The following is a 15,695-nucleotide window of genomic DNA, read 5'->3' on the forward strand; positions in this document are numbered from 1 at the left end:
CCCTCTCGTTCTCTCCCGAAACGGGTCGTCAGAGCCACTCCGGCCGCTGCCGCCGGCGGATTCTTTACGGATGAACAGCCCCCACCCACACCTCTAATCTAGAGAGAAAGAGAAAGAGAGAGAGAGAGACCGATGAGAGAGAAAGGAGGGCCGACCTCCTCCTCACCGGCAACGGCTCCGGCACGCCGTTGATGAGGATGATGATGATTGACGGTGAAGGTGGTGGTGCGTCGGAGCCGACAACGATCAACGACAGCACAAGACGGCGCTCCGGTGGCCGTGAGCGGCGATGATGGGGCCGGTGCAGGGGTTCTCGACGGCAACGGTGGTGCCTCAGAGTTCCGGCAGCCGTGACTCCGTCGGTAAGAACACCTGTTCTTTCTTTTCTCTTTGATTTCTGAACGATAAACAAGTTCCACACTTGAAATTCTTCTTATTCTTTTTCCGGTGATTATTGATGATTATGGTGACCGATGTTGATGATAATGACGATGGTGTCGACTTCCGGCGACTGCTGCTAATGTTGACGATGATGAAGATGTGTCTGCTATTAACGTGATGATGAGGAAGACAATGGTGGTTTTCAGGTCTTGGCTCAATTGCAGAACTTTGGTCCGGTCCTCGCGGAAACAAGCTCCGTGCAGATTTGATTTTTATTTGTTTCGTGGGCACAAGTCTAACTCCGGTGACAGATGATATTGTCGATGGAGGAGGGTGATGGTGGAGGGTGGAGGAGGGTGATGGTGGGTGGAGATTGAAGATGAAGTGTGGTGGTGGGGTTTTTCTCTAAAAATGAAGAAGATGCCCGGATAGTCCCTGTGGTTTGGCCTTTTAAAGGAAAGGGTATTTTTGTCATTTCACACCCACTTAACAGAGAAAACAAACTGAAGTTAGACCCAGGGACTATCCGGGAACAAAAAATGAAAAGTTGGGGACTATTCAAGTAATTTTAGAAAGTTGGGGACTATATGTGAAAAAATGCGAAACCATAGGGACTATCCGAGCATTTTTCTCTTTTTATTTTGTAAGATAATGTAGTGTTCGGTGATTTCTATTTTAAGAGAATAGAATATAATAAATAAATATATGTATAATTCAAGTTGTATCCAAAAAGAGAATTGGGCCCAAGAAGGACACAAAGTGCGGCCCAGCCATCAAATTAAGAAGAAGAGCACGGTGAGCAAAAATGGAAATTACTTATTACTTAATAGGAAAAAATTGTAATTTTGAGTGGCTTCTCAATGGCCATAGCCACCGACTTTGTACTTTAAGTCTATAGGATAATTATCAACTTTTTTGTGCATCATGACTTGTACCCCATTCTTGGGGAATTTTTTTTAAAAAAACTTGATTTTTCATTTTCAACCTTAAAGTTTTATCTTTTAAATTTTAACCTTAAAGTTTTATCTTTTACATTTTAACCCATTTGAAATTTTTACTTTTAACTCAAACTTTTTCATCTTTTGTAATTTACCACAACACTTTATTATTTACAACTTTGGTCCTCCATACTTTTTATCTTTCGCAAGTTTTTCGTTTTACGTTTCGTTCTAAATTTTGTGAGTTAACTTGTCGTAGCGTGCATGTGAGGTTCAACGTTTTTGCTCTATTTCTCCATATTTGACAGACCCGTCGCAACACGTCCATTTCTTCCCTTTTGAAAACTTCGCCACAACGGGCAGGTCCTAGATCGACTAAGTTATTATTTTCTACGTTTTACGTTTCTGGTTAATTTCTTCGCATTAACACACTGTAACGGGTGTGCGTGGTTCAACGATTTTAGTCTCCTTTTCGTTCAGTGTAATTTTTACCATTTTATCTATTTTATTTTTACGATGTTGAGAGTCGATGTCGTTGTGGCATTGGTGCTACTTGGCACGGTTTTACGAACGTTTTTAACCTATTAAATTTTTTACTAATATTTTGTTTCGGTTTACCCCTATACTTTCTTTACTTAAAAACTATTTTTTACGTGCATATTTTATGTACGAGTATCTATAAATATGATTTCTTCTGCATTCCGATGTAAACTTTTTTTATAGACGAGTCAGGTCAAATATAATTCGTTTTCGTTTAAAGAAACCATTTTTACGTGCATATTTTTATGTACGTTTCGTATAAACTCAAGTTATTGTTTGATATGAATTCCATTACTTATAGGTTACACCAGTGGCGGACCCAGGATTTTTTTCCAATGGGGTCCAGTTCTTTCGATACTTGGATTTTTTACACCCAAACGATAGAATTTTCGGGTCGGTCGTCGTTTGGGTCGGGTCGGGGTGATTTATTGAGCTTGGAACCTTTAAAAAAAGATAAATAAATAACAAAACAACACATGTCTAAGCACAAAGGCATAAATTGAGTAAATTTTCATTCATTTTAACATTTTAAAAGTGTATTTTAATAAAAAATCAGCTGGTATTAGACTTGAACCCATGACCTCTTTGTTAGCAAACAAGGGATTAACCACCACACCAGGTTTTCTTTTGATACTATGGGGTCCAACTAAATATTTTTATGGGGTCCTTACAAAAATTAATATACCGAATCTACTAATTTTTTAAAAAAGATTGGGGTCCGTGGACCCCGACCCACTCAATGTGGGTCCGCCCCTGGGTTACACTGAGTTCAACTGGATACGTCGAAATATGTGTTTTCATATGGTTAATGCATCATATAACGTTTGGACTAATCCATTCAATGTTTACGATGTACCCGCGCCGCAACGCGGGCGGGTCTTAACGCTAGTTTATATAATGATCAAAACCAAATTTAGCCAACTACAAAGTGAAATGTCCAGACTACAAACGACATATAAAATCAACACATAAAAGCTGGTCTCATGAAGAAAGCCTTGGTACGCAAAACGTGAGATCCAGAACACAACAGAAAGTGACGGTGTGTGCTTCCATCGATATCTGTCGACATCAGAACACCGCCACCAAACCCCACTACCACCGCACCGCATAGGTTCAAGAACACATGAACCCAAAATTAAATTGCCGGAAAAGACATCGCCTTCATAGCTACAAAAACTTCACTTGTTCATCACCACCGCCCCAAGGTCTCTCTAGATGAAACACTTTTGGGTGATTATTGGAGCATGCACCGATCAATTCCTTGAATTATGAGTGAAATATTATAGAGAGAGAAAAAGATATTGTTGAGAGGAAGTGAAGAAGAAAACAAAAAAGGGATTTTAAGAGGAGAAATCCTAGGTAGTCACATATTAAAGGCAAACTGGCATTCTTGTGACACACACGTCATAAAACCAAAAACAGGGCACACAACAACAATCACTTAAATACCCAATAGTTTCTAACGCCATTCAAGATAGATAGCCTTTGGCTTTCAAAGTCTCAACACTGTCCCTGATAATCTGCTCCATAGGGATGAACTCAAGCCCCAAATCCATGAGCTTCTTACCTCCCTTCTTTGATCTCATTAACCCCGGCTGGGTGTCCTTTGGTAACCTACGCAAAAGTAATAATGATGACATAAATGTGTTTGGACCAACTACTGCTTTAAGTAAAATGAAAACAAATCAGGGGTGGTCGCTCGTACGAGGTTGAATCATTGAACCTGAACACAGCTCATATTGTTATATCTAAATTAAAGACAACAACCCTTCCACACTTGGAACCGTTTAACATGTTAATTTAAAGAGTTGATGATTTGTAATCAAGTTGTTCGTAAACGGGCGGACCTGATTGATTAAACAGGTCAACCTAACGGGTTAGATATGAGAACCAAAACATATCATGTGTTTTTTTGTCTTACTCCGAGTTGTGTCAGGAATTGTCGAAAAAACAGAAGTGGTGAAGTAACTCGGTTTTTAAAAGGCAGCTTTAACGTTTGTCTAACACAATTACGAATATCATTTCTAAACTTGTCTGATGAATTTACTTTTTAAAGATTAATATGACTACATGAGTGTCTCCCGTTTGGACATTTCGGTCTTTACCTCTTTTCCCTCTCTTTTGTTGATTAATATTTTATAGCATCGTCACTAGGTGTGAAGTGGAGGATAGACGGACGCTTTTTGGGACGTATGAGTTTAAAGAGGAAAACACAATAATGATGGACATCCTAACTTATACATCCTCTCAGAAGCGAAAGAGTTGAAGCAACATGAAGGTTACACCGAAGAAATCAAACCAGGTAGAAAGCGATACACTGATCACAAGACCGTCAAGTTAATCAAGCATCAAAAACATAGCGAACGCAGAGAGTCTCGGAAGGAACCATGTCATGAATAAAACGTAAATTAACCTCTTAAGGTGTTTCGTGCACCTGCACATTAACAATAATATTGCCATAGAATGTGGCCATGTGGGTGACCCCGCAAGGGAGAGAAATGCCTGACTCGTGTAACACAGACACAATCTAGTGTGTCTAAGTAACAGTATAGGACAACAGTACCCCGCTAGTCAATCAAATAACATTATGATGGAACAGGACCATTTCGTGTATATAGAAGGGTGACAGGATGGGTTAACGTCACACACGTGCTAGAAAGAAGGTGTAATCATCAATGGGTCAAAACAGTTACTCAATGGGCCCAACAGCTATTGTTCTACCGGCAGAGATGCAAAAGATGCTTACCCATACTTTGGGTTAAATGGAAGTTTAGACCATATTTAATACAAGGTTAGTAACTAGGGGTGCAAACGACCCGAGCAGCTCGAGAAAAAGCTCAAAACGAGCCGAGCCTTAGGGTAATAAAAATAACATTTACCCCTTCTTTAAAGTTGTCTAGTAAACGAGCCAAGCCGAACTTATTTGAATTTGTTTACGAGCCGAGCCCGAACCTAAAAATAAACTTGTTTAGTAAACGAGTCCAAGCTCGATTAATAGATAATAAACAAGCCGAGCTCGTGAGCCTAAACGAGTCTATTGTTTGTATTATTTTTATTTGATATCTCAATTAACAGATGATAAACAAGCGGAGGTCGAGCTCGGCTCCAGATTACCTCATTTAAGGTACTCAAACCACCTCAACTCACTTCCCTCTCTTTACATTTCCCTTCCAACAATCACGCCAAAGGCTGGTCACGGCAAAATCCCCTAGGGTCCCAGTGGCGAGACTAACGGTGTTCTTTGATGTAGAAACAGGTCTTAGTACGAGCAGACGGTGCATTGTCTATGTATCCAATCTCCCAACACGGATTTGGGTAGCAACACTAGCAATGTGTGTAATAGTTCTACCATGATCATAAGGTGCCCAAGTGTATGCCTATCCGCAATCCAATGTGTGTCACGAGAAACTGAGAAGACTTACTTATGAAATAAGCAATCGTTAGGAAGGTCAACACCAAGTAGTATAAAACAGAAATCTAGGAAGATGTGTCTAGCTTGGTATTTGTCTAGTAGGAATGATGAGTCTATACTCAACCCCTATATAAGTTTGCAATTAAAAGAAAGCCCATTAATTTATTCTAAATTTTAGATTAGTATTAGCATTGTTTCTCCTAACAAATGTTAAAGTTCACATATGGGTGTATGATTAATTAAAGGAAGAGAAGAGACGAGCATGGTGTGTGGTGTTTAGTAATTAGGTTTTATGTTCAGTTTTTGTTTTTGTTGATGCAGTACAATAATTCAAATTACGATCATTAACTTATTATTTTGTAAACATTTCAAGTTCATCGAAAATGAACTTCAGGTAATAAACTGTTCAGACCCCCTTGTTAAAATATATTAAGAGGAAATGAAGTTCCAGATGCATTTTTTTTTCTTTCTGATGATGATTTCATAACCAGTAACTCATATAACATTTCAATTATGCCAGCTGCAGAATTAGTGTAACGTACCTGGGGATGTTATACGTGGGGTATAATTCTGCAACCTTAGCGGCGAAATCACCATAATGACAGATGGATTCAACACACATATGTCTTCCTGTTGCTGATGTATTTTCATACACCAATATATGAGCTAGCGCCACATCTTTAACATGAACAGCGCCCATGAAGAAATTCTCATATTCATCCGTACATCCTGGTCCAATACAAAATGCATATATATTATATACTTTAAATATGCTATTTTGGTCCCATCAACCAACTTTAACCCCTCAACTTTAATAATGGCATGTTTAGCCCCTCAACTGAAATAATGACATGTTTAGCCACTTAACTAACACAACTTTAGCCCCTCACCTTTAATAATAAACAACTTTAGCCCCTCACCTTCAATAATAAACAACTTTAGCCCCTTAACTTTAATAATGGCATGTTTAGATCCTTAAGTAAAACATCAAACAACTTTAACTCTCGCGAATCACGATTTGCTTATTTTTATATACGTTTCGACTTTCGAACCCGCTATGTAGCGCGGATGGTAACCCACTAGTTAAACATAAGAAGATCAATCGCTTTGGTGTGATTTAACTGATATATATGTATGAATACCTTGGATAAGAAGACGAATCATCTGCATGCTTGCATTAATTGTTGGAGGAAGAATGGGGCCCATTACTGTTCCAGGGTTCACCACAACTATATCTAAACCTTTCTCTTTAGAAAAATCCCATGCAGCTTTCTCAGCTAGTGTTTTTGAGAGTGGATACCACAACTGACATCACAAGAAGTCTCTCAAGTTCTCCAAACATACACAAAATCATTTAGCTTTTATCCAAAATTCAAGGATTCTAGTATTCTACGGTTGAAGAAACAAAATGATCATGTTGCTTTCCATGGTTTAAATGGTACATTGCTCTTAGCCAAACATAGTGGGTAAAGTGGTAAACATGTAATATGGGTCAACTTGGCTTAAAAATCCGGATTTATTTTAGTTATATTTATTATAACAAAGTTAATATATAGTTATTTTATAAAGTTGAAAAATAGATAATAATATGTTGAATGGCCAGGTGTGTTGCAAAAATCGGGATTAATCGGCGATTCGTCGCTAGTCGGTCGGCCACTGATTAATATTTAGGTAATCGGTGAATTAAACGCTAGTCGGCGCCGGAAATCGGTGATTCCGGTGAGATTCCGACCATATTCTGGCCAAAACCTATAAATTCCAGCGATTAATCGTGTATACTGTATACTTAAGAAAATGGGTAGAGTAGAAGTTAAAACTTGTCTACCTATAAAAATGTGTATATATACACATAAAACTAAAAGTTACATATAAAAATCCTAATCCGATTAATCGCTAGTCGCTACCCCACCGGCCGACTAGCGCCTAGCAATCTTTACAACCTGGCTTAAAAGTTTTCACTCTTTCGACTCCGTAAAACTTTTTCCAACCCATGTTAATGCAAACAATTGAAATCTCTAAGAATGCTAGCCACATAATATTTTCTCTAACAACTTCTAAAAATTGGTAGGCTCTTGAGTCTCTCTAGCAGAGGTCCAAACAACGCAAGTTGCATTTCATCTGATCCCATTCCTTAGCAAGGTATCCGTGGGCCCCGAGAGCTTTCTGCTAATGGGTTCTCATGGTCACCAAAAATCTCCTCAAAGTTGGTTAAATTCGGTATCAGCATGGTCAAGTCTACATGTAGGCTTTTTGTTCATTATCTGATCTTAAGGTAATTCACAATATAATTGTAAAGGCATGATCACCAAAACATTTATCTTGAAATTTAAGAGCAAAGAAAGAGCTTCAGAGTTCTGACCTCCTTCTGCTTGCAAAATTCTTCATCGGTCCAGCAATCCTCGTTCTTTGGGACATCTGACGGCCAGGAAGGACTAGGCACAATGGCTGAAACAGATGAAGTGACAACCACGCGCTTAACTCCCAGCTCCTTTGCTGCTGTCAGTACATTGATTGTACCCTTGATTGCAGGTGCCAATAGCTCATTCTATCAATCATAAACCATATGTGAATTTATAGCTTTATCATATCCAATCTTCTATTTCCAACCTAATCATATCAACCAGTAGACCTTTCTACATTTCTTATAATAATCTACTTATGCTCGTATCAAATTTGGTATGAGTTATTAAATTTGTTGTTGCAATTGGAAGGTTGTTTTGTAAATAATGCAAAAGAGGAACGTACATTTTGATCATTTGGATAACTTGGTTATCCAAATGCCCCATTGAAGTTCCTCTAAAGTCACTAATTTTTCATCAAGTGTTCCAATCTTGTTAAACCTTTTTATAAACGTTAATTTCTTTATAAAACAAAGTGACCATATGAAACATATATGAGTCTTGGTTACTAGTTAGTGACTACTTTTATTTGACTTGAAGTGAAACATTATGAAACTTGGTTAATATTTAGTAATTTTTTTCCTTAACCATTGCCTCCTACTTCAAGTTAATTTAACAAAAAAAAATCACCAAATAGTAATAAGGATTCATATATGTTAATTTAGGTCACTTAAGTTGTACTAAAAACCTAAACCTGATTTAGAAGTGGTAATCACAGCTAGAAAAAAACGTGTGATAAGTAAAATTACATCATGCTGTTGGAGCTAACTTGCTTTCAAATTGTACAAAGGCTTTCTCATACACGGCATATAAAGATTATATAACTCTTAAGTTTATCCAAAATCTGTTCAAAACCTAAAACTGATTACTTCATCTCTTTAACCCTAACAAAAACACAGTAAACTACCTCGGGATCATGAACTTTATCAACGGTGCAAGGAGAAGCCACGTGGAACACACCGGTTACGCCGGTAACAGCCGCGACAATAGAGTCATAATCCAGAAGATCGATTTGAAACAATCGGAGACGCGATTCTGCACCTTCTAACGCTTCTAGATGCTTTGTTTCCTTTTCGTCCTCTACAAAATGACACATAAAAACATCAGTAAACAGCGAAATTAGCTCCAAAAATAGTCGCAATCACATAAAAACCATCACCAAACAGTGAAATTAGCTCCAAAAACAGACTCAATCACATGAACAGTTGAACACAACAGCAAACAGTGAAATTAGCACCAAAAACAGACTCAGTTATACAAAACATTAGTAAACAGTTAAATTAGCTCCAAAAACATACATAAATCACACGAAATCATTAGCAAACAGTAAATTAACTCCAAAAACAGACGCAATTACATAAAATCATCAGCAAACAATGAAATTAGCTCCAAAAACAAACTCAATCACACAAAAGCATCAGCAAACAGTGAAATTAGCTCAGAAATAATCTAATCACATAAAATCATCAGCAAACAGTGAAATAAGCTCCAATTATAGGCTCAAATCACATAAAATCATCAGCAAACAGTGAAATTAGCTCCAAAAATAGACTCGATCACATAAAACATCAGCAAACAGTGAAATTAACTCGAAAACAGACGCAATCACATAAAAAATCGGTAAACAGTAAAATTAGGTCAAAAATAGACTCAAATCACATAAAAACATCAGCAAACAGTGAAATTAGCTCGAAAAACAGACTCAAATCACATAAATTCATCAGCAAACAATGAAATTAGCTCCAAAAATAGACTCGATCACATAAAATCATCAGCAAACAGTGAATTTAGCTCCAAAAACAGACTCGGTCACATAAATTCATCAGAAAACAGTGAAATTAGGTCAAAATAAGGTGCATTTGTGCAAGGAGCGATGAGGTAACTGAGATCTTTAACGGTGGCGTTGACGGTGTAGCCGCGGTCCAGTAGGAGGCGGACGAGCCACGAGCCGATGAAGCCACTGCCGCCGGTTACGCACACGATCTTCGTGTTTGATTGCGCCATCTTTTTCAGTACTGTATAGTGACCACCTATCTTCACAACCAAATGTGATGTAAGTAAATATCTGGTTATCGATTGGGGATAGCCCAATGGTGTTGGTGAGTTAGATAAGGTGTAGAATAGTAGGAGGTGATGGGTTCAATCCCTATAGTGTGTAAGTTTAGCGATTAAAAAAAAAAAAAAGTAAATATCTGGTTGTTTAGTGACAAAAGAAGCAAAAGATACCCGACTTGTGTCGGTACGGTTTTCAAATTTTGGAATTCAATTGTGAGGATTTTTTTTTCTTTCCTTTTTTTTAGCAATTTCCAGGTATTTTCAAATAAATATGTTACACCTACTCATTGAATGTTAAGCGAATCGCTCTTAAAACTGTTTTGGAAGCTCGTTTATGTCATTCGTTTAACAAATGAACGAATATAGACTATAAACTTCCTTTCGATTAGTAAAATGAATGAACATGAATAAAGGTCATATTTGTTCTATAAACATTTTCATTCATTTACATTCATTTGTGTTATCTGTATATATTGTTAATTAAAGATCTTTGTAGATTTTATTTAAACTTTATATATTTTTTAAAGAGTAAATTGTCATTTTAGTTCCTAAGATTTGTCTTAAATTGTCATTTTAATTCAAATAGTTTGTTTTTCTTCTCTGGGTCCCTGAGTTTTCTATTTTTTTGTCATTTTAATCATATTGTCTAACTCCATCTAAAAACTCCAATTTTAACCAGGGGTATTTTTGGCATTTTCGTTTTAAACTTTTCAACTTACCATTTTAGTCCAAAACTTATTTTACATAAAAAAATAAGAGAAAAATATTTAATGTTATAAAAAATTACACACATATTTATTTATATACATATGAACGTAAAGATGATGGCGTTCATGGCCAAGCAAATGACCAAGGTCATACCCGATATCGTCAACCAAATTCAAGCCAATTCAAGCCCAAACGGCGCAGTTGACTCCGCATGGGTGATCAGTCCATGCCTAACTAATGCTAGGCTACCCAATACCCGCCCCTGACAATAACCCTAATACCTGAAACTAATTTTATTACTACTAATAATAATATTACTACTAGTAATATAAATATTAACCACTAAAAATAAATAATAAATAACTAAACATAAACTTAAACGAGAGCATACCTTAAAATATCTACGGCACACTGATGTAGAGTTTCTCTATTCCTGCTCTTACTTTTGCTTCACAAAACGATTACTAACAACACCCAATAGGGTATCGTATACTCGGGATTCTTTATACTAGAGTGTTCCCGAAAAGAAACTAATACTAAAAAGTGAATATGAAGTTGTATATATACAGAAAGCCAAGCACCTCAATTTTATCAAAGCTTCGATAATTTGACGTGTGTCACACCCTCAAAATCCACATGCGGAGTTTTACCGTGAGGCATGTGACTGACCAGGATCAAGCCACTAATCATGTTGAACAAACATTTAAGTATTTAAAAATCATCACAATCAACACGATTAGTGATTAGATTTAATTGTCTAAAACATAGTTTAAATCAATAGCGGAAGCTAAACATAAAATCCAGACAATAGTTAAAGACCACAGTGTTTAATCAAATTTAAAGTCAATAGTTTATTTCAGGTCACGACACTCCAAATACTGCAAGCTCCCATGTTGTACCTAACGTCCTGCAAAGCATGCTCAAGTGTATCAACAAAGGTTGGTGTGTAAAATAAAGTAAGTTTCAAATACATTAGTTTACTAAAAACATGTCATGGGTAGCTAACACACAGTTAAGCTACTAAAATACCCCGTATGTCCAAATCCGAGCCCGTTTAACCTTATTTTATTTAAAAAACAAATAAAATATTAACTTTTACTCTGTCGCGGGTTACGCATGAAAAGTAGGAATGGTGTATGTGATTTCGGTAATCATTAATACTAAAGAAAAAGAATTAAAAGATATTCTCGTAGTATCTAAATTCTCAGATGTTTTTCCGGAAGAATTACCTGGATTACCGCCAGATCGTGATGTTGAATTTAGAATTCACCTGATACCAGGAATGGCACCGATTGCCAAAGCATCCTCTCGACTAGCACCAACAGAGATGCAGGAATTGAAGAAACAGATAGACGAACTATTGGAAAAAGATTTCATACAACCTAGTTCATTACCATAGGGAGCACCGGTGTTATTTGTCAAGAAGAAGGACGGATCAATGCGTATGTGCATTGATTACCGGGAATTGAATAAGGTTACGATTAAAAATCGGTACCCACTACCGATAATCGATGATCTATTAGATCAACTTCAAGGAGCTCGATTCTTTTCTAAGATCGACTTACGCTCAGGATATCATCAATTAAAAGTACAGGAAGAGGACATTCCTAAAACTGCTTTCAGAATAAGGTACACTCATTTTGAATTTACAGTCGTGCCATTTGGTTTAACCAATGCCCCTGCCGCATTTATACCTTTAGGGCATTGAATGAGGTCCTAGTAAGCTTAAACAAAGTCCTCGCAGGATCTATACACCGAACGAGACAAGAACTTTACCAAACCACCCTTCTAACCCCCTTCCAAGTAGTTAACGCGTTTTATATAGACCGTAAAGTCACGAATGAGCAAATCAATGAAATCATGAAGAAATGGTTAGGAAAATTCACTTTCAACATAAGACACTAGTTATTAAAGTCATTAATACATACCCAATTAAAAAGTGCCGAAAGATTAAAAATCAAAAGTAATACATTAAAGACTTGTCTTCACCAAGTGATGTAAGAAATTAGCTAAGCATGGCCTTTGATTGACAAGAACTCTTACTATCAATCTTGGATCCCGAGACTACTACACACTCTAAAGATGATGGATGGATGATGGTGGTTGATGTGCACAAAAGGCAACATATAAATTACATCAATTGTGGCTTAAAACTAACCTTTTTTTAGTACTAATGTTGGAAAAAGTGTGCTTTTGTCTTCCTTTTATATTTTCAGGATTAAATGAGCTCAAAATAACAAAAGAAGCAAAAAGACAGCCTATTCTAACATGAATACAAGAAAAGGAACAAAAGTGATATGCTCGACCCCCCGACAGCATCTTCCCAAGCAAAACAAAGAAGACAGAAGACTGAACACGCCCCGTGCTCAGCAAGCACAGGGTCGTGCCCAAGAAGCAGCAGAAAAGACAAACCCATAGAATCTTCTACTGCCCACCACGGGGCCGTGCCCAGCGGACACGGGGGCGTGGTCAACTTCCTGCAGGCGCATTTATTGTACTTGCGAATTACAATTAATGAAGAAAGAGAGTGTCAGATGGACACGGGACCGTGCCCAGCGGGCACGGGGCCGTGCCCGAGCTTCTATTCAGCCTATAAATAGGAGTGTTTGGAGCTCTTGCAACTCATCCCTTGGCACACCACCTCTCTCACACTTCACCCACCACCCAACACCATCATCCACCACCATCATCCATTGTCCATCATAGAGTGTGTGAGTCGTCTCGGGATCCAAAATTGATCGTAAGAGTTCTTGACAATCAAAGGCCATGTTTGCCTAAGTCTCTTACATCACTTGGTGAAGACAAGTGTTTAGTGTAATACTTTTTATTTTTAATCTTTTGCACTTTTTAATTGGTTTTGTATTAATGACTTTAATTACTAGTTTCTTATGTTGAAGGTGATTCTTCCTTATCGTTTGTCCGTGGTGTCTTGGCATTATTTTACTGTCTATATAAAATAAAAGATTTTCACCATTCATATCTCCACGGTCTATATGGAGGTATGTTGGCTACCTGGTCGGGGGTTAAGGGAATGGTTTGGTAAGAGTCTTGCCATTGTTCAGTGTATAGATCCTGCAAAGGACCTGGGTCAAATTTAGTAAGACCTCCTTCAATACCCAAAGGTATTGGATGGCGGGGGTCCAAACTCTTTGACCCCCTCATAAATTAAACTACTATTAAAACTTTAACCCGGCTACTTAGAACTATATCCCCGCTGACTCAGACTACTTAGCCGAGGGTAACGTCGCCTTCAAAAGAGGGGCCTACCACATTATGCATTAATAACTTAATTAATTATCTTTCAATAATCCGACCCTTTAGGATTGTATCCTTGCTGACTCAAACTACTGGGTTGAGGGTAACGTCGCCTTCAAAAGAGGGGCCTACTACAATAAATAAGATAATCTCTTAAACAAGTGCAAAAGTGCGAAAATAATCAAAGGTTACACTACACACGAGTCGGATCCAAGTGATTCATCTTGTCTATCTGTTTTTAATTTTATTTTATTTTTCAGAATTTTAGTTAGTTTTATTTTCTTAGTTTAAAAACCTTTTTTTTCTAACATTTTGATTTGATTAGACGTTGAGGATAAACCGGTACTAAAAGCTCTTGTGTCCTTGGACGACCTCGGTATCTTACCAACACTATACTACGTCCACGATGGGTGCACTTGCCCATATGTGTGTTTAGTGTTAGTAAATATCGTGTTTTATAAATTTAAAACTTGGCTAAAAAGTGTAAAAATGGCTTAAAATATATACCTAAAACATGTACACACTGACACGCATCAAGTTTTTGGCGCCGCTGCCGAGGACACAAGGATTGTAAGAAAGTTAGGAATCAACGGCCTAATCACTTTTTCTATTTTCCTTTTATTTTTTTAGGATTTTCTTAATTTTTCAACTTCTGCAGAACTCAGCACGGGCCGTGCCCAGCAGTATCACTGGCAGTTTTTTATTTTCTGAGTTACAGAGGGCTGAGCACGGGGCCGTGTCGGTGCAACACGGGGCCGTGTCCAACTTTCCAGTAACAGGGATCTGGAAAACAATCGCTATATCTCCGACCACGGGCCGTGTTCAGTGAGCATGAGGCTGTGGTGAACTTTCTGACCAGCATTCTTTTCTGTTTTTATTGCAGGATTTGGAACCAGACGCCACCCTCTACGTAGTGTATGAGCTCCAGTTCCAATAAAGACATAAAAGAACCTCTAGAAGAACCCGAACGCTTTCTCAGAAAAAGAATTAAAGCTAAAAAACAAGAGAAGGTTTCGGGGGACCCACTTCCAATGGCGTACCAACGTACCCTCATGGATTACCTACGACCTACCGTAGGTAATCTCGGCGCCGCTATCAATGCACCGAATGTCGAAGCCAACAACTTCGAACTTCGACCACATTTGATACAAATGCTTCAAAACTCCGCAACCTTTCATGGGATTGCGGACGAGGATCCCCATCTACATATTACTAATTTCTTAGAAATATGTGATACCTTTCGGATCAATGGAGCATCAAATGACGCCATCCGCCTTCGAATGTTTCCATTTTCATTAAAAGACCGAGCAAAAGCTTGGCTTAACGCCCTCCCAGTTGGTTCGGTAAACACCTGGGATGAACTAGCCTAAAAATTTCTATATAAGTATTTCCCTCCCGCTAAAACGGCTAAATTAATGACTGAAATTAATACATATTCACAAGAGGATGGGGAATCCTTATATGAAACTTGGGAAAGGTTCAAGGAGCTATTGCGCAAGTGTCCCCATCACGGTCTTGCGGTATGGCAACAAGTGTCCACTTTCTATAATGGGTTGTTGCCACACACGAGACAAACACTTGACTCTAGCTCCGGGGGACTTTTAGGTAATCGCCGCACACATGAAATATATAATCAAATCGAGGAAATTGCTCAAACCAATTTTCAGTGGCACACTCCCCGAGGCAATAAATCTATTGCCCCGGGCGCCCATAAGGTTGATGAAAGCACTTCTTTACAAGCCCAAATCGAGGCCCTTTCTTCAAAAATTAAAAAGCTAGAAATGACAAAAACGGTCTCGATAATGGCTTGCGAAGGGTGTGGTGGGCTACATGAAAATTGGAGTTGTATGAAAGAAACAGATGATCAAACAGAGTCGGTAAACTACATTGATAATAGACCTAGGTCGTCGGGTCCCCCAACGGGTACCTACTGTGACAACCCTCACCAAATCAGGTATCCGTACGACTTAATTAATATTTAATTACTGCCTAATTACTGTGCTTGCT

General features: G+C 38.0%; 1 protein-coding gene and 1 non-coding gene across 2 annotated transcripts; both read right to left on the minus strand.

The window, feature by feature from the left end:
- Positions 1-3,174: 3,174 nt before the first annotated feature.
- Positions 3,175-9,864, minus strand: LOC110886291 (cinnamoyl-CoA reductase 1). The gene is made up of 6 exons (XM_022134071.2): positions 9,554-9,864; positions 8,578-8,750; positions 7,631-7,816; positions 6,414-6,576; positions 5,814-6,000; positions 3,175-3,473 (listed from the first exon to the last, which is right to left on the minus strand). The coding sequence occupies exons 1-6, from the start codon at positions 9,672-9,674 to the stop codon at positions 3,329-3,331; spliced, it is 975 nt and encodes a 324-aa protein (XP_021989763.1). The 5' UTR covers positions 9,675-9,864; the 3' UTR covers positions 3,175-3,328.
- Positions 9,865-15,097: 5,233 nt separating this feature from the next.
- Positions 15,098-15,204, minus strand: LOC118484411. The gene has a single exon (XR_004873522.1). It is a non-coding gene; the product is annotated as a small nucleolar RNA R71 (small nucleolar RNA).
- Between the last annotated feature and the right edge of the window lie 491 nt (positions 15,205-15,695).

Source organism: Helianthus annuus, chromosome 11 (genome assembly GCF_002127325.2).
Source record: "Helianthus annuus cultivar XRQ/B chromosome 11, HanXRQr2.0-SUNRISE, whole genome shotgun sequence".
NCBI lineage: Eukaryota > Viridiplantae > Streptophyta > Magnoliopsida > Asterales > Asteraceae > Helianthus > Helianthus annuus.

What these genes read in the sequence shown, in the direction of transcription:
- LOC110886291 (XM_022134071.2), bottom strand. Translation starts at nt 9,674, where the DNA reads ATGGCGCAATCAAACACGAAGATCGTGTGCGTAACCGGCGGCAGTGGC. An exon ending in AATTTTGCAAGCAGAAGGAG is followed by an intron (nt 6,577 to 7,630) that starts GTCAGAACTCTG and finishes TTGTGATGTCAG; the next exon opens with TTGTGGTATCCACTCTCAAA. An exon ending in CCCACGTATAACATCCCCAG is followed by an intron (nt 3,474 to 5,813) that starts GTACGTTACACT and finishes ACTTTTGCGTAG; the next exon opens with GTTACCAAAGGACACCCAGC.